Source organism: Carlito syrichta, unplaced genomic scaffold (genome assembly GCF_000164805.1).
Source record: "Carlito syrichta isolate Samal-C Ts95f unplaced genomic scaffold, Tarsius_syrichta-2.0.1 Scaffold301652, whole genome shotgun sequence".
In the NCBI taxonomy this organism is placed as follows: Eukaryota; Metazoa; Chordata; class Mammalia; order Primates; family Tarsiidae; genus Carlito; species Carlito syrichta.
The window spans coordinates 54512-74071 of NW_007245748.1; the positions used below are offsets into that span (position 1 = coordinate 54512).

The 19560-nt window shown below is 46.8% G+C and overlaps 1 protein-coding gene across 1 annotated transcript in view; it reads right to left on the reverse strand.

Annotated features, from left to right (window-relative positions):
- The window catches only part of ACOXL (acyl-CoA oxidase like), a gene marked incomplete at its 3' end in the record, with an annotated part of 406243 nt that overhangs the window by 54454 nt on the left and 332229 nt on the right, over positions 1–19560 (reverse strand). The window contains exon 17 of the mRNA XM_021710927.1: positions 4290–4360. Within this exon, the coding sequence (XP_021566602.1) occupies positions 4290–4360 (71 nt within the window). The remainder of the gene's footprint in view (positions 1–4289; positions 4361–19560) is intronic.

The following is a 19560-nucleotide window of genomic DNA, read 5'->3' on the forward strand; positions in this document are numbered from 1 at the left end:
TCCACTCACCTCAGCCTCCCAAAGGCGCGGGATTACAGGCTGAGCTACCGAGCCCAGCCAGGCTGTATTTTTAATGATGCCCCTTTCACTCTCAAGAAGGTCCAGGTTTGGATGATAAGTTCTGTGATCACATTATTCCAATGAAGAGAAGGATTTGAGGCTGGAAACGAATCTAGAGAGTGACATGTAGCATGTGGGGCCCCAAGAAAGTTCACTTGGCAGTGCCTGGAGGAGAGAGGCAGGCACAACAGAGGCCAGCTTGCTTCATTCTCAAGCATATTTAATATTGCAAGGGTTGTTGGTGATGCCATTCCTAACTTTGCAGTGTGTGGGTGCTGAAAGGGTCTTTGGGGTTGTCTCATTTCCCTTCTCTCTCACCGGAAGAGGACACTAGGGTAAAACAGATAACAATAGCTGGCCCAATAGCTGGTTCCTGGCAGAGCGGGGACTGGAACTTGCCCCTAAGGGGTCGGGTCCAGGTGCTCTTTTCTGTCGGAGGTTGCACAGAATGAACATGAAGGACAGAGGGAGATAGAGAACCTGAAAAGGGCTACAGATGCATTAGACTTGGTGCAGCAGCCCAGAACAGGGAAGGGCCTCAGACTAGCCCACAACTCTTAGGCTGGGGTGGGAAGGATGGAGACTGGTGAGGTTTAGACTTGTTGAGCTGATTTGGACGTGAGCTGATTTAGATGAGACCTGGAATCACAGGGGAGGATCAGTGAGGGCAAGGGTAAATGGGCTCTTTAGGGTAGTGACCTCGAGGGACCAAAGAGGTTAACCGGCAAATAGAACTAAGAATGAGTGAAGAAACAGGTTACATATGGAAGTCAAAGTAAATGGGGCCAGGTTGGGTGCGATGCCTCACGCCTGTAATCCCAGCACTTTTGAAGGCCAAGGTGAGAGGATCACTTGAATCCAGTGCAAGACCAGCATAGGCAACATAGCGAGACCTCATCACTACAGAGAAAAAAAAAAAATTAGCCGGGCATGGTGGCACATGTCTGTAATCCCTGCTCCTCAGAGGCTGAGGTGGAATTATCACCTGAGCCCAGGAGGTCGAGGCTGCCATGAGCCATGATTGTGCCATTGCACTCCAGCCTGGGTGACAGGGAAAGCCTCCTCAAAAAAAGTGGGGGTGGGGGATGAGTCCAAATAAGTAATTTATGGAATGTAAATATGTTCTAGGGTTCAAATAGTAGTGAACTCTCCCTGAAAGGTAGCTCCTAATAACAGCTGGGTACTTCCCTGGCCCCTCCACGGGGCAAACTTGAAGTTAGTAACAGCCTTGACCGCTGCTTGGTAGATGGCAAACGAAGTCACAGAGAAGCTGGCTTTTTTCCTGTCTCTTCAGCACACTCAGCCACAGGGTGTGATTCATAACCACGAGTGACTCCACAAGCTGCCAAGACATGGCACTCATGGTTCCATCCCAGTCTCACCTCCTGTGTGTGCTCTCATGCCATAGAGGTCTGGGGTGGTTGATTTTTCTATGAATTTGTTTATCTGAGTGGATGCTCCAGGAAGAAGCCCAGCCCAAGGGTATGAAGACCCTGGTTTTTTGGTCCCAGTTTTACTGCTTGCTAACTAGCTGTGCAGTAGTGGCTAACCATTTCTCTTCCTCTCTCTCTCCTGATCTTCCTGGTCCTTGCTTCTCTCTTATTCTTCTACTGTCTGTCCCTCCCCCACTTTCAGAAGCTGAAACTCCCGTCTCTGGTGAGCCCCACCTGGAGGTTACGTGGGGCTCTCAGAGGCAGTGTAGGAAGACAAAGAAGAGCACGGAGCCCAGACAGGACCAGATGAAGGCTCTGGCCTCTGCCATCTCACTGCTTCTGTTTTCCTGGGGTATCTGTGTGTCTACCTGTTGGCATCTTCTTGGATGTCTGTGTATAAAGCACCCTCACGGAGTAGAACGAAATATTTGTCCTCAGTTCCCAATTACCTTTGGCATTGTGGGGATGCAACACTATGCACACAAACACAATTTTTAAAAATATGTTATCTGATCCAGGTCTATGTTGTTGTTGTGGGTTTTTTGGGGGGGGGGTTGCCTCCAACAAATTTTCAGAGGTTGAGTTAAGTATGGAAAGGTATTGCAGATAGTCTGCAGAGTGACTAGCTCACTGGGACAAACATACAATTGACCACAGGCTGACTGCAGTCAAAATAATCTCCTGTCACCTTGTGTAAGCTCTTTCATGTAACATCTACAAACACCCTGCACACCATTGTTACACCCACGCGGTGCCCTCTGATATATGACATTAAAACCCCTCAATCTCCTGAAAAAAAAGTCATAAAGTACTTTCAGTATATATGGACTGAGCACACGTTTTTGTTCAGTGAAACTTCTTTCTTTGATGATGCCAGTTCAAATATTTGCAAATATCGAGAGAACACCCACAGACGTCGCCCTTGGTCGCCGTGGCCACATAGTCTGCCGAAACCAACAGGGAAGGCATGAAATACTGAAAACCACTGAAAATCACACACATTTCAGGACACCTCAGACCATCCTAATCTTTCTCTCCCTACCCCGAACTGTTGGTTTCTAACCAAATGTGTTAGAGAAGCCAGCCAGGACAGCATGAGAGTCAGCAAGGAGGTAAACTGTGAGAAGGAGGGAGCTTTAGGTGGCATCTCTTGCCATCCACTTGCTGAGACATGAAGAAATTCAGAGGAGGCTGCAGCATCTCCAAGTCATGGAGGCCACAAGGACAGATAAAAGCAGGCCTGGAGGTATGGTCTCTTGTGGCTGGGCTCTGGACTGGGCTCTGTGCTCTTCTCTTTCTATCCCACACTGCCTCTGAGAGTCCCACATAACCTTTAGGCAGGGCTTACCAATAGCAACAGGCAGGGCACAGGAGTTCCATCTCCTGAAGGTGGGGGAGGCATGGACAGTGGAAGAACAAGAAAGAAGTCAGAAGGAGCAGATGGCAGGAGAAAGCTCTGGAAAGAGGAAAACAAGACCAAAGGCCTGTGTGCTGGTCTTCTTGGGTGGCGAATGGGGGTAGAGAGGTGAGTGTATGGAGCCCGAGAGCTGCTTCATGGGCACAGAAAGCCAGACTGCATGTGGATGAAAAGGTCCCTGAGGAATGGAACTCAGGCCAGGGAGTGGAGAATTAAGTGTGGAAAACCTCAAAATACCAAAAACAACTCACGCACCTAAATCTACATCATTCTAAGTCAATATATTGTATGCCCAGGACTCTGGTGAATCCAGTCTCCTAGATGAGCCCAACCCTTGGTATTAGCAGCACTTCTTTATTATAAAATCAACGTCACTGAAAACTAAAAAAAAAGACAGACCAAAAATATCACAACTTAGGCAAATGAGTTGAAAATCCCTCAGAGTGACACCCTATTTTTTCCATCCATTTCTAAAGTCAGAGGACACCTGGTAAAGAAACTGGTGTTTAGGTAAAGAAATGCAATTCCTGGTTCACGCGGTTTCCTGGTGGTTCTGAATTGAAATGACATCATGGAAACGGTTGTGTCTCGAGGTCAGTCTTCACAGCTTCTAGGTGGAAGCGTGAGTCTTGGTCATGGGTGGAAAAGTGTGTGTGTGTGTGTGTGTGTGTGTGTGTGTGTGTGTGTGTTTGTCATCTGCAGCTGTCTTCTGTTCTCTGCTTCAGAGACAAAGTTTGAATTCAATTCATGTGGGCTGTGTGCCAAGTTTTTCCACACTTTTGGTTCACCTAGATGTGCAATCTAAATGGTTATGCTATTTGGAAATGCCTCTGCTCCTGCCACTTAGAAGGAAATGGAACAATCGTTACTGAGGAGAAAAGAAGTTTGCCTTTCACGCAAGGGCGTGGGCTCCGTGACATCAGATGCTCGTTCTGGTGGTTAATATGAACAGCCTAATTTGTGTAGCATTCCCTCTGGTGACAAAAGTAGGATGTGGCAGACTGGGAGCGTGAGGAATCCTCTGTCTTAATTAAAAGGTAGAGTGGGAGATGTGGAATTTGGCCAAGCCTCATAAATCTGCTCAAAGAATCAAGACTCTGTCAGATAAGTTTAAATAGAACCAACTGAGTCCTCTGGAGAATTAAATAGATTCCCCACTAGTAGTTGACACCCACTCTCCTGTCACTGTGTTGCACTCCACCGACGGCAGTTGTGCTCATTAACCAGCAACCCTCCTACTCACCGATGACAAGTTTATCCCTGTGGAGCACAAAATTCAGAGATGATAAATTTACTCCCGCTTGTAAAAATGAAACTATCCTCGGGGCAACGAAAATGCTCCGAGCTTCAGGAAATAAGTTCTTTATCTGATAACCTACCTTCATTAACAAAGCCTGGTTCTCTTGGTCAGGACAGCGCTTCACAGCCAGGCAGAACTGCTCTAAGGTAACTGGAAAAGAAGAAATGGAAAGGGTGAATGACCTCCTCTCAGCCTCTGAGCGCTTCTGAACTGGAGGAGAACAGTGTGGTTATAGTGGATATAAGTGGCATGCTGTCCATCCTTGGTGACACTGTAGGGTTTTCCACCTGTCCCCAGCATGGGTCAGGGCCCACACACAGCAACTTCTCCACCTGGTCAGCTGGGATCATTACACTAGAGCACAAAGTCATTCCACTGGCAAAGCTCCTCACAGAATTGCCAGGAAGTCCGGGGTTCATCCCAACGTGGGCCATCCTTCCCTCCAAAGACCATGCTGTAACCCATTTCCTACGACTTCCATGGAGAGAACTCCACCTGCCTTTGTACAATTGACAGTGATAAATTTTCTATCTCAATCTTTCATCAAGATTTCCAAGGCTTTAACTCTTCTCTTGGTGTCCACATGATATGGCCTCAAGAGTTAACTCAAGCAAACTCTACAGACTCCCCAAAATATATCCAGTCATCTTTCTCCAGCCAGCCTTCTCCAACAGAATAGGAAAGATAAACCCAAGAAGGTTTACCAAAAAAAAAAAAAAAAAAAATGTCTGGACACAGTGGTTCATGTCTATAGTCCCAGCACTTTGGGAGCCCGAAGTGAGAGGATTGCTTGAACCCATGGGTTCGAGACCAGCCTGGGCAACTTGGTGAGACCTCATCTCTACAATAAATCAAAATATTAGCTGGGCATGATGGCGCATGCCTGTAGTTCCAGCTACTTGGATGGCTGAGATGAAAGGATCGCCTGAGCCCAGCAGGTTGAGGCTGCGGTGGCCGTGAGCGTGCCACTGCACTTCAACCTGGGTGACAGAATAAGACTCCTACTTAAAAAAAAAAGTTTTAACACTTCATTGAAATTGGTCATGCAAGCTTTAGGAATGGTAATCTAGACCATTTACACAAATTACACTCCCATTCTCTAGATCTGTGGCCAAGATCTCACAAAGGCTCACTTGTGTGAGCACCAATCTTGACCGTGGCCTAAAGGGGCAACAAACCACAGACTGCCTTCCCTGCATGCTGTGCTGACTATACTGTTCCACCCGTAAAAATGCTCCCACAATTCCCTGCCACTCTCAGATTTAAATCCATGTATTTGACAGGCAATAAGACTTTCACTATGTTAACGCATCTAGATTAGTCTTTTATTGCTACACCCCAAGCTGCATCACTCTAGCTGTTACAATCCTTCACTGCTGTCTGCAGGGAACAGTTCTTCTACCTCTTGCCTTTGAGTAGAGCAAAACTCAGTTCTCTCGCACCCCAGGCCCACCCAACGAGCCAACTCAAGCGATTGATCACACTGGGTTCCATTCCAACCACCACAGACCCCACAAGAATGGAAAGAGCTAAGCCAGCCTCAAGACCAAGAGGCTGATTCTACTGCTCTGACCTCAAACATGTCTGGATGTCATAATAACAAATACAGATATTTTAAAGAGAATTATGTCAGCAATAATGAATTTTCATTAAGAAAGCATTGTCTGGGTAGTATTTTTTGTGTGCAATTTCCAATGTTACCTATAAAACATTATTCTTTTTTTTTTTGAGTTGGAGTCTTACTTCATCACCCAGGCTGGAGTGCAGTGGCACGATCTCAGCCACCCCAGCGTTGACCTACTGGGCTCCGGCGATCCTTCTACCTCAGACTTCCAAGTAGCCAGAACTACAGGTGCATGCTACCATGCCTGGCTAATTTTTTATTTATTGTAGAGACACAATCTCGCCAAGTTGCCCGGGCTGGTCTCAAACCCGCAGGCTCAGGCAATCCACTTACCTTGGCCTCCCAAAGTGCTGGGATTACAGGCTGAGCCACTGAGCCCAGGCAAAACATTATTCTTTAAGCTGTTTTCATCTCTGACTGAATTATTCTGTGCAGTCTTAACTGCTATCTATCTGCTGCTGCTGATCTCTCCCAAGTCTACATTTTGGCTCTCATCCATGCAAAATGTGCTCAGTAGCAACAGAGGATTCAATGTTACCAGCTTTTCACTCTCTTTCCAGTGGATATGTCCATCCAGTCCTCAACTGGCTGAAGCCAATATTAATTACATTGAAGCTTTAATTTAGTCTTTTTAAAAATTTAACTTTCCATAAAAGGAGCTCAGTAGAAACCTGTAGAATGAGGTAAGAACCTAATTATACAAATGTGTTTGTCCTCACCCACTCAGAACACATCAGCCCGTGAAAGACCCTGGAAGCAAGCCCTCCCCGCCATCATCAGCTCTGTTTTTGACTTTTGTTGACACGTGATTTGGGGTGATGACATATTGAACTCTGACTATCATCTGAGGATAAGTTAAGATTTCACAGTAGGCTATTTTATTTGGTAGAGGTTTATGTTGGGACTGAGACTCTTCCTTAGTGCAGGTTATGGAAATCAAAGTGCATGCTGCTTGCTTCCTCAGAGGGCTACTCGATTCGTACCCACTCTTCTCTCCTGTCTGTGGTGACCCCATGTCCATGCTTCTCACTGCCTGTGCGCTGGACTCCACTGTGACACTTTTAGTTGTCCACAAGATGGACCATCCAGTTCAAGTTACTCTGAACTTCGTACGTCCAATTCAAACCAGTTGACTTCCACACCAAGGCAACCCTTTCCTGCATCTTCTCATCTCTGGCCATCCTCCAGTCACCAGACCTCCAAGCTTGAATCTCGGATTCTGCCCTCACATAACCAAGACTACTGACTCCTGAATTTGTCTCAGATACACCCCTTTCCCATAGCATCACTGCCACTTTGATTTCTGGATAATCGTCTAACTCACTTTCAGCCTTGATGCCTACTGCTGCTACCACACTGTGCCTGGCACTGCTGGAGTTCCCACGTGGCCCGTGGGAGCTCTGTGTCCAGTGTTTCTCCTCACCTCTCTAGGCTGGTCCTCATGCCCACCACCCTAACAGCTCATTCTCATTCACCCAGGGTGGGGTCCCGGCCTGTGTGATCCCTCCCTGTCTCCTCAGGTTGCCCAGATCCCCCCTTCTTCTGGCCACGCATGGGGATCGATTGCCAGCACAGGCTCAGAGGCAGACAGACCCAACCTGTCACAACCAGCTGCATGACCTAGGACAAATCACACATCCTCAGTGAGCCTCTGTCTCCTCATCAGTCATGTGTGGAGCCCAGAGGCCCCCTTCCAGAGTTGGTATGAGGACTAACAGAGGCCGTACATGAAGGAACAGGGTCAGCACAGAGGTGACACTCCATCTTGGGTTCCTCTAAGAAGCTATCTCTAACTCTTCCCTGTCCCTGTTTGATGTCTTATGTGGCACATGACATGTGGGGTTTTTCTTTTCCAGTCAGTCTCTGGTGTTTGCCTCAGGAGTGGGCTTGGAAGACAGACCTGGGTCTTAGACCAGACTCTGTTCTGTCCCCAGCATGCCCAAGACCATAACCCTGTTGTGTGGAACTGGACGAAAGTGCATTTGTAGGTACACAGGCCCACAGAGGTGACACTTTCCCTTTATGGGCTGCTGAGCTTTGTGAGGCTAGTATCCTGTGACCCTTCTTCAAGGACAACAAAGCCAACCGTGAGAATGGAGGCCCAACAAACAAAAGCAGAATGAACTTATGTCTTGGTGGGTTTTCCCCCAGCTTAGATGTCAGAGTGACACTGGCTGTTATGCCAACAGTGGGTTTATCTCTTTCCCCACCCCCTTCTGGTTTCTACCAAGTCCCGAAAGAGGAGAGGAAGGGATGAACACGGCTCCTCTCCACCAGGTCCGTGCGGCCACTTTCTTCACTGACAGCTTGTGGAAGAAGCATCATGACAAGGTTGACATTTCACGCCCCTCCCCAACTTTTAAATAGGAAAAAAATACTCAAAATGAAAGCATTTGTGGTATCTCCCTTCCTCTACCTTTGTTGCTGATTCAAGGGGTGACTGGCTGATGAAAATAAGACATGCAGCAAAACAAGTGCCAGCAAAACACCAAGTATCACTGGGGCATGGTTTTTCCTAAGGGACTCAAGAAGAAATCACGTTTTTGTTTTGACCTTTACTGTTTCAGCTACTTGAAGGATTCTAGTACCGTTTATGTCAGCAGAGCTGTCTGAAGGGAGTCAAGTTCTTGGTTGGATCTTGCTACTTTCGTGTGACAAAGAAAGGGAGAACAAGAGACTTTTGAATAACAGGTGGCTTTGAGATTGGGGATGGAGGTGAGGGGGAAGCATAGGCAAAAGAAAAAGAAAACACCTGGTCCAAGTAAAAACTGGCTGTTTGGGAGAAGAAAATACAAATCAGCATGAAACACACATCTCCCCCTTCTTATATGGGCTGCGATGGGCTGGCAGGACTGTTATGCACAACTACCTCATCCTCTGCAGACATTTCTGCAAGGCAGATAGGATCTTGCAACATGGGAGTCACCTAAAACTCAAGGAAATGGCTACATCTAGAATAAAGTTCATTATAACATATTGTTTCAAATAACGGGAGGGGAACAAGACAAACCCAGTGCACCACTGTACTTATTTTCCCCATAGAAACATTGCTGGTGAGATTGGGCACCTCTCACTAAGTTAACAGGCACAACTGACCTTGACATATGACCCACACACCTGGAGCTGTCATGCTCAGAATTCTGTCTCAGAATGTTCTTTCAGCTTTTCTCTCAACCCCTGTGCTGGAGTCTTGGGTAATAGGAGGCCTGGCTTTAGAGAGCCCTGCCCATGGGAATACAGAGGATGCTCACCTGGAGCCTGTACCCCACTTCTCCAGGAACCTGACACCCTGGTTTCCTGGCCCCAGTAGCTTTAGTCATTTCCCTGCAATGTGCTGCTGACAGGGAGACACACCACTGGCGTGTGCATCCTAGACCCTGGGGTGGCCAAGGGGCGGATGTCTGCAAGAGTGTGGACAGACCGTGGGTGTCTAGACTAGAGGATCCACATGGTATGGGTCGGAGCAGAAAGAGGGGAGCAGGTAGAGGGAATGTTTCTTACCATGCAGCAGAATTCACACAACTGCTGGGAGTCTGGGCATTCTAGATATGAATCTGGCCTTCTGGGTGAACAAAGCTACATTTGTCAAGGCAGGAGGCGAGAATATATTTTCCTCAGCACGTTGTGAGCTTTCTTTGTACTCCTGTCCTGGTCCCCACATGGGAGGGTCAGGCTCAAGACCTGACCCTAAACCAGGCTCGCCAAGACCTCTTCAGAAGCCAGGTCCTCCATCCCTAGAAAGAGGATGCTGTCCCCATTATCTCATCTGGCAAGAGAATGTGGCTCTTGCTTCAGGTACAGATAAGGTAAAGATGAGGGAGCCAGCCTCCTACAGGCAGCAGAAATGTGGAGACTGACACCTGTCCCTAAACGGAAGGTTCCCCTTGGAGGACTCTGAGGCTGAGCACTGCTGGGGACCAGGCACCCTTCTCCGAGAGCAGTGGCCTTCCTTGCTGAGGCCTTCCTGGTACCAAAGTAGCAGGTTCTGCATCTCCTCACTGACCTCTCCCTGGGAGACTTGTGGGTCAGGCTCCCCTAGTGCCCACACCTCAGGCTCCTAGCCAGGGGTCCTCCTCACCGGTGACTCTTTTCTCCACTGATTCTGCAGCACAAGGCGAGACACCGTGGCTGCTGTCTCTCAGTCCTCTCACCTGTGTGACAGCAGTGGCCTCAGCTCATTTTGCAGAACTTCAGGCTTCTGAAGTCCCCACCCACCTCTTCTTAACAGCATAACAGGGAAACGTTAAAAGAAAGCGAGAGAAACAAAAAGGGCTTCATTTTATGCAGAAAGAACTCTAGCTTTGTTTTTAGAATCAACACAGAGGATAAACAGTGGCCTTTAACTTCTTGGCAACAAGCAGTCACCATGAATCCAGCCTCCAGCACATGTAGAAGTGGTGAGGCATGTGGAGCTGGTGGCCCTGGAGGACCTCTGCTCAAGAACGAGGGCCTGGCTCGCTGCCCTGTCTCCCCTCTTGCTTCGTGCCCCGGCCTGCTCTGCTGAGGCCACTGACTCTGTTCCAGAGAGTGGCAGAGCATGATGAGTGTGGCTTTTCCCTTCCCTGTCCCCAAATCTGGGAGCCCACAGGAGCCAGTGAGTTCCTCTTCTCCAGCAGACAAACCTTCTGAGCCTACAACTAAGTCCAACATGTTTTCTGCCCCAAGTACTTCCCAAGGGACAGTCTCCTCCAGCATGGTGAGGGACTACTGTCTCTCCAATGTCTCCCTTCGGGGTCTGCTGCTACCACCTCCTTGTAGACCTTTGTCTTCTGGCTTGCTGGTCACACCTACTTGTTTTGACCTCCACACTCTACTCACCCCCATCCAGGGTCTCTTTCTGCAAAGCATCATGTCCCCTGAGGCCAGAAAAACTTCCCTCAAGGGAGCCTGTGTATATGGGTCCCTCTCCAGTCCTGCCCCTTCCTGGGTTGTCCACTGCTGCCCAGCAAAGGCCACGCTTCATAGTGCAGACATACCTCCCAATCGACGCTGACCCATCTTTCCAGGCTTGTTCTCTCAATATGGTTTCCTGGCCTCTCCCCCAAACACCACCCTTGTGACAAGACAGGCCCTTTGTCATTCCCTGAACAAGCCCTTCTCTTCAACACCTCTACCTTACTTTGCCCACCCAAGACATGCCTCCGCCTTCTTGGAGTTATCTCCTACAAAGCTGGTTGCTAAGGGAGCCATCTGTGATCTTTGGCTCTGGCACAAAGTCATCCGAGGGAGCACAACAATCACCTGCTTTCCTGAAAGGCAGAGTCCTTTAGCCTGGGGCAAATGTGGCATCGGGGAGATATGAGGACCCAGCTCACTGGAGCCCGTGGACTCCTGTATGCAGGGGGTTGCCCTCCCTCGGTTGGACGGCAATGCTCTCTCCCCCATTTGACACGCCCTGGCTCACCATGGCCAAGGACTGCTTTCTGGGACCTGCTGGAGGCTTAGCCAGAGTGAGATGTGGCACCAGAGGCAGCCATGGGCAGCACGCAATCACAGCATCTTCTCCACCAGCCGGCTTGAGTCTCTCCCACGGGGTTTCCCCATCCCCCCCACATCCCTATATACACGCCTGGAAATATAACTCTAACAGCGATGCTCAGCTGGAAGTCAACCCATCCCCCAATTGTCCCCTCAATGAAGCAGGAGCCAACTCATTTTGGAAAACAGAGAGCTGTGGACTCCAGGTGCCCGGTTTTCCATTCTACAAAGATCCGCCTTTCAATCTAACAGATTGCTTATGCTAGGGACTTGAATGTCTTAAGGCCCTGCAGGTCTCCCTGCCATACGCCTGTCACTGCGTCCTTATGTGTGCACCCCACTCCCCACCCTCCACACGTCCAAGGTGTGTTGGATCCAGTCCTCCCATCTCTGCCTTGGTGCTTGGCTTTTCCTCCTACCTCACCCTTCACATCCAACTACCCTGCAGGGATCCAGGCCCTGAAGACTCCCTCACCTCCGACCTCCAGAACCCACCCCTCCTCCTGGTCTTGCTCCTATTGCTTCTCAGTCCATGTCCTCACAGCCCGGCTGCCCCTCCTCACTAGTCACCTCCACACCACAGTTGCAGATTCTCCCCAAAGACTCCCCAAGACTCCCCACTGAGGGTGGGAGCTGGTAAAATGAAAGCTCCGGGTCTTGGCACACAGACCCCGTGGAATCCTGACGCTCACCCTAACATTGGCCCTGCACCCCAGCCACAGCAAACCACAGGCACGTTCCCAAATCATTCATGCACATCATGCCTCCCTCCTTGCTCTTCCTTCGACTCTGAATGCCTTTCCCACCTTTCTGATAGGTAATTCTTACCCATCCTTAAAAAGGCAAGGTCTCAAATGCCGATTGCCTTGCCTGGGACTTTGTGGGGAGCCGTGTGTAACCCGCACCTCTGTCTGGCTTACATCTCCTCTATGTTCTCCCGAGGTACTTGGTCAATGGGAGCTCTCATCCTAGTTTTGACGAATGATCCTTGGGAGCAGGGACCTTTTCTCCCCGGAACTTTTATTCCCAGAGCCTACCATGGTCCCTGGCACACAGTGGGCCTTCAACAAGTGTGGAATGAAGGGTGGAGAGGGGAGTGAAGGGTGTTTCCCATCAGGATTGTTTCTGAAGAACAACTGAGTAGCTACTGGGTTCAGCTGGGGCAGCTCCATCGTTTAAATGCGGTTCCTCATGGGAGCAATAGGAGACTGAGAGACAGAGCACGTCTCAACTTCTCCAGGACATCCTGCTGTTTTAGTCCCACAGTGAAAGGCAGTATCTTGACTCTACTCCTTAGGCCCAATGCGGTCTGCATGCATCTTCCAATATGAAAGAGCAGAGCAGGCTGAGGACAGCTGCTCACAGCTGCCATGGGTCCTATGCAGCTAGACTTTAGGTACCTCTGGTGCTCAGGACAGAACCTGCGTGTCTCCTTAAAACAGTTTTTTGTGACAGTTATCAGAAAAACTCAACTGCATGCCCAGGCCTGAAACCAAATGCCATTTTTCTTAAACTGCTCAGGACAGAAAATCCATGAAACATACACAAGGAACTGTAATACCCACTGTACCAAGCAACTGTTTTACATACTGAGAAACAGTTATTCTGGACATTTTCAAAGCCATTTTTTCTGGCATGTTATGTTTTCTTGATTAACTTACTTATTTGATCCACTCAAGTTCACAGTAAAAACTGGTTAGAGGCCAGGCGTGGTGGCTCAGCCTGTAATCCCAGCACTTTGGGAGGCTGAGGCAAGAGGATTGCCTGAGCCTAGGGGTTCAAGACCAGCCTGGGTAACTTGGTGAGACCTCGTCTCTACAATAAACCACAAAAATTAGCTGGGTGTGGTGGTGTGCACCTGTTGTTCCAGCTACTTGAAAGGCTAAGGTGGAAGGATCACCTGGGTACAGCAGGTCAAGGCTCTGGTGGCCATGAGTAGTATGCCACTGTACTCCAGCTTAGGCAACAGAGTGAGACTCCAACTCAAAAAAATCCCCAAAAAACTGGTTAGAAGCCATCTTCATTGCAAGTTCTTTATACTGCACTCTTGGATACAGAAAAATTTTCAACCATATTATAAAAATCAATGGGAATGTCTTTATTTTCCAAGCTGACAGTTAAGAGAAAACTTCTGAGTGATGTTCAGGGGCAAAAAAAAGAATCACAAGAAATAGCTTCACCTATCCCTGCTTATACTGATATTAAATAAAAGGTCCCAATCAAGTTCTCAATAAGCACTTTGATATACCGGATCAGGGGTTTACGTTTCAGTAGAAGAAGGTGGAACACTGGTGAAAACCTCACTTTGGTTATCTTGTGGTCTTTTTCTCCATCTAACGTGCTATGCCACTTTTAGCAGACATCAAAACTTGTTAGAAGGTTGTATTTCAGAGTATAAATGCTTCTTTTTTTTTCTGTTTGGTTCTCACATTTCTTAGTAAAAGCCATCATTTTAAAGTTAATAGAGCATTATGTTTTCTCTGCAAATAAAAGCTCATAAGTCATAAGCAAAGAGAGAGGTAAATTCATAAAGAGGAGACACAACACTATTTTTCCTCCTGGCACTTGGGATCTATGATAGGTTAAAAATGATGTTTTTATCTCTGGTGATTTATCAAACTGGAGATTTCACAAAAGATAAACAGATGCACTGAAGAAAGAATACATCATCTTAATGCTTCATTTTGACACTTTTGGTATCTAAAAAGCATGCATCTTAAAGATCTCCCTTCCAAAAAACTCAATAGTTTTCATGATTTACACATTTAATTCTTGTTTTTAAGACTCACTAAAATAAGAACATGCCAGGAGGCACCTTTAAAGCAAATGGTCACATTTGAAACACACAGATTATTTATAGACAAAAAAACGCAGAGAGCTGAAAGAAAATCTGGTTGTCAACAGACAGTTGCTTTTTCTATGTTTTTTTCTGTAGTTCATTTTGGTTTTTGTGTGGGTGGCTCATGTGAACTCAAAGGTTATTTGTTAAATGTTTTGTGAGATTAGAACATGTTGTCCTTTAAAACCTAAATTTAAATTTATGCTTGTTGCAAATATGTTTAACTTTACAATATGCAATATGGAATAACATTTTTTTAATCTAAAATTATACCTAGAGTATCTATGATAAATTGAGCGTTCCTATGCTTCTACTTTTATTCACAGTTTAGAAGGTCTTATTCTTAATTCAATTCCTGGTGGAAAAATCACAATACTGTATATGGTTACACAGTACAAATGTTTTTTTTTTTAACTCTTTGTGTTACTTTTGCCCATCAGTGTAGGTACTAATCTAGTCTTAATTTGAAACTACTTAAGCACTAGGAGATATAAAGTCAGCATGAACTGTGCCAGACCTTGGCAGTTCATCATACAAGGTCCAACTTTTCAATCACACAGTGACAAACAAAGGAGCAAAAACACATTTAAAAAGTGGGGAAGACATATTATACTTTTTTATCCTCTTTAGCGATGCTGAACCACCAGATTCAGTCCCAACAAGCACCGTGAGCCATCCAACATGGGCAGATAGTAGCAGTCTGCTGGGCATTTGAATCTTTCTTCTGCCCCATCTAGCTGTGTGATATTGGGCATCTTACTAACCTCTCTGTGCCTCAGTTTCCTCAGAGGGAAGTTGGAAAGATAGTGAGTCCTCTCTCACTACCTAGTGGGGGATTAGAGTCATGCCGCCTATAACATTTTGTTCTGGGCCTGATACACTAAGCCCTTCCTGAATGTTGGTTGCCTTACGGCCTTAGTGCTTCTATCCTCACAGAAAACCTGTGAGGAAAAAAAGGAAGCATTTTTCAGAGGCAAACCCGTTAAGAGTAGCTAGAAGCACCACATGCTAACTTTAATATAAATAAATACCTGTACAATGACCATCCTGAATTGTACCCACATCCTTTAAATAAATAAATAAATCGATAGATCAATAAATAGATCAATAAATAAAATACACAAACCAAAGCTTCCAAAAGCCCAAGAATGTCAGAAGTCCCCTTCTCCAGGATTCATCTGCAGGAAGGATCACCCTTAGGGGATGGGGTGGGGGCTCAGATGCCTGTCTCAGCAGACCTTTTAGGGTTAGTCGGCCCTTGGACAAAGTCACAACGCCACAACTTACGGTGTGTGACATTGTCCACCCCCTCAGCCTCAGTTTCCTCAATGGGCTTTGCGAGATTATTGCGCTTTGGCACAGAGGAAAGGCCCACAAACAGAGATGTCTGTGATCAGTACAGCGGGCCAGGAGACTGGATCCCACAGGGTAAGTGACATCTCATTAGCATCTGGGTCAAGAACAGTCGCTAAATTCTGTTCTTAAGATTCCTCTGTAAAACACATATTATTCAGGAGTCAAACTTGGCTTTTACCTTTCTTCTCCCTCTCTCCACTGCAACAGAGTCCCCAGGTTAGTTGTGGCAAAAACAACCTCATAAATTGTCACCTCCTTCAAAGGAGAGTGGTCAATAAAAATCTCTACATACAGCCTTCTTCAGTGACAAGCCCCCAAGTTGTGGGGTGATTAGGACTTCATGGGCTCTGCCCTCTAGCGAGGGCAGTGTGACAACACTTCTTCAGAAAATAGCCTTTGGGGTCTTGAGGCCCAACTGTCCCAAGCCTCAAGTTCAACTACATAGCTGTGGGGAGACGGCGAGATTTCAGGGAGGAAACCCCAGCGTTATGGCTGATAAGTGCAACTGCATGATGGCAGAGAAGAGTTCCTCCCCAGAGACAGTCCCTCCCACTCTGTTCCCAGCCAGGAACGTGGCACCATGCTGGGCAGTCTTCATTCCTAAATTTTCTTTTTTCCCATGTCTCTTTGTTGATAGAGCACAAAATTAAAATCCAGCTTGGCTAAGTTGCATGTTCTGCCAAATTTTCACATACTGCAATGCTTCAGTGCAGTCAGATTTCTTCCTCATCTTTTTTTTTAAGAACCCTCCCCCATGTCAACACAAAGTACCCCCATGCTCCTGCTTGCAGTGGTCCCCGTTTCACCAGGCACCTCCCCCAGACTTTCGCCTGGTCACCACCTTTGTCACTGTCCTCCGAAGCTATCCTGTGTGAGGGTGGTCAGAGACCAGTTCTTCCTTTTGTTTACGCCCACATCTTACCAGCTCCTGGGTTTCCAGACCTCAGGCCACAGAGGCCCAGTGTCCCTGGATTCCCTTGGCTCCTACAGAGCATGCAAATATTCCCCTGGGGCGCTCTTGGCTACCTGCGCTCTGCAAAGTGGCGACCCCCAACTCTCACTTGCTCACAGGCACTGCCCATGTGGCTGGGATTCAGCCGTGTGATTGGCATAGAGGAAGCGAGGCTGGGACATTCTTTCTCTTCCCCAGTGTTGGGGCCTCCAAGGTACCGGGTCTGCTGGGACCTGGCAGCAAATTGTGTCTGCCCGTTCTTGGCCCATGAAAACTCCTAGCTGACTTCTACCGCCCACATATTTGGTGGGTGCTAGACACAGAGAGTGCTCAGCAGCAGGGGCAGCGGTGCCCAGGGCTCCCTCCCTCCCTCAAGCCACCTGCACGAGGCCACGCCAAGACTGCTCTAAAGCCTGTCCCAAGAGCAGAGAGGAAGGCACACAGTGTCATTGCTGACGTGCACCTGTGGTCCTCTCTCTCTTTGCCACTCTCTGGACCTCAACTTTCAGTAGTGACAACAGAACATTGCAGAAATCCATTCGTTGATCAGAAGTGTTGACTTGCTACTTCTGGTGGTACCTCAGTCAGGTTTGTCTTTACGCTGAGAGGACTCAGGGACTTGGGTTGAGCTGAATGTCATGGGACAACAGGACCCAGATTCACACAGGAATTCTGGTTGAGGTTATGGCATTTTATTTTTCTGAGCTTGCATAATATAACACACATTCAAGGAAGTGGGAAGTACTTGTATATTCCCACAATTTCCTAGAAAATGAATGTCAAAGCTAATACTAAATCAGGGTGAATGTCGTATATATAAAGAATAGCCCCATTAACAATTGGGAAGAAAATGCTGATCCCGTGAAGAATACTGGAACAAATGCTACTGGATAAAATACAGAAATAATGCTTTAATAATGCATGGGATCATGTTTTTATTAACAAGGAAAGCCTTGTTTCGAAACAAATGCATCCTTGAGAGGAGTCTGAAATTAATCCTCGATAGGCAGAAATCCACACTATTATATATTCTAATTATAATTACAACCTGCTCTTAATGCGAACATTCTAAATTATTAGTCATTGTATTAAGAACCAGCAAGGGGACTTCCTGCTGCATCATAAGAACTACTCGCAAACTCGGAAGATGAGAAAAGTAGGAGACAATTCTGCACAGAGTTGGAAGGAGGGGGATGTAATTTATTTAATATAATTGCTTAGTTTCTCCTTTTTTTTTGTTTAGGAATCGGTATAGCCAGAGGGGCTCAGACAGCACCAAGCTTTAGAACTGCTATTTCTAGGGCAAGATAAAAATGTGTATCACAGAAAAATAACAATTTATCATTGTAATGGTTACATCCTACTACAGAAACCACTAGAGACTGCTTAACGTTTTTATTTCAAACACGGTTTTCCCTAGTCTGCAAGTGACACACGGATACAGATGCCCGAAAGCTTTTTTCCATTTGTTCCTAATAAAAATGGCAAGATTCCGAGTTCATTTTCATCTGGGGTGACATTAAGGTCTGTTCTTTAACAGACTGATCCTTCTCTCCCCTTCTGATGTGTTCTTCCTTCAAAAGTCTCCAAAGGCAACATCTGGGTCCGGTCACTGAAGACAGATGGGCTCCTTCCACTCCTTCTCCCATCCCCTGGGGACCTCTGCCAGAGGGGTGGTGTGCTTTTTTAATGCAATGACACGTTGATGACATTTTTCTTAGCTGCCGTGTGCTCAGTGTGTTCTTATCTTTAGGACTTGTTCAGTATCTGTGCGTACCCCCTCATTACAGATGAATTTCTCCATTTCAAAACATTCCCAGGCTTCCTAAATGCTGTCACTGTACTAATTCTTATTATTTTTCTTCTGCTGCTTTGAACATCCAAAACTTCTGTATCTGACACGGAACTTGAAGCCAATTTCTTGAAAACAATCACTTTTGCTGCTGTGATTAGGAACCAATAAAAAGTTCCAAATTGCTTCGGTTTTCTTTTGTGCTGTGGCCACGTCAAGTCCTTGATGTTTCCTCCTGGTGTGAAGACCTCACACATTCAGACTGAACCTGTTTCACCTTTCTCTTTTTCTTCCTCTTAAGGAACAAGGGTCTAAATGTTCTATGGTTATGGGCACTGAGGTTTTCGGAGAGTAGTGATTCACAGCAATAACAATTTTTTACTTTACATTAACAATGGATCAGATGCTAAGGTAAGAGCTTTGGAGCATTGTGGCATTTTATTTTTCCAGTTATACCATGAGGTAATATCATGCTATCTACATTTTGTAAATGAGGAAGAAACAGAAGGTCAGAGAGAGTGAGTCGCTCACTCGTACTCACATAGCTGGTAGAGGTAAAGCCAGGTTCTGAACCCAGATGCCCTGACTCCAGAGCGCATATCCTCAATCCTCACATGAAGCTCTAGTACGCTCTCAACAAGAAGGGGCTGGGAGGTTCAAGACCCCACTGTCCTGTTCCTAAGGTGAAGGTGACTGTGCACTGATTCTTGACCCCCCTTTTCCAATTTAATCACATCTCAGAATGTTTAGAAGTGTTTCGTCTGGCATCTGTATGGTTCGTCCTCATGACCCAGCATGGACAATATCTGCAAGCAGCATGGAGTCTCAGAGGGGGCATGCCCGGTACTCGGACCACAGCACCCCTGAGAGCAAATCCAGCATAAGTCCACATGGAGTGTTGAGAAGGCCGCAGACAAATTTGCCTTCAAAAGGTGTGCCTTGAGTGCTGTTTCATGTCCCAATAACATTCCCCCCAATCAAAAAAATCTGGAAAAAAAAAAAATCTGAAAAAAGAACCCACCAAGAGAAGAGAGTGCTTTACATACATTTTTTAAAGGGGTGAGGCTGGCGCTGAGTGCATCAAGATAGCCCAGGGAAGTAGACAGTCTGTGAGCTCTGGGATCGGGAACAGGTCTCAGCGGACACTCAGATCTCCAACCAGGCCCAAGGGCACGAGTTGTCCAGATGGTGTAACTTGCAGCAAACTCCTAATTATAAATTAGTGCTATATGGAGACTTGCCCTTAGAAGAGAAAGGGCATGCACTGATGATTCAGCAGTTGGATTTTGATTTCTGATGAAAAAACTGA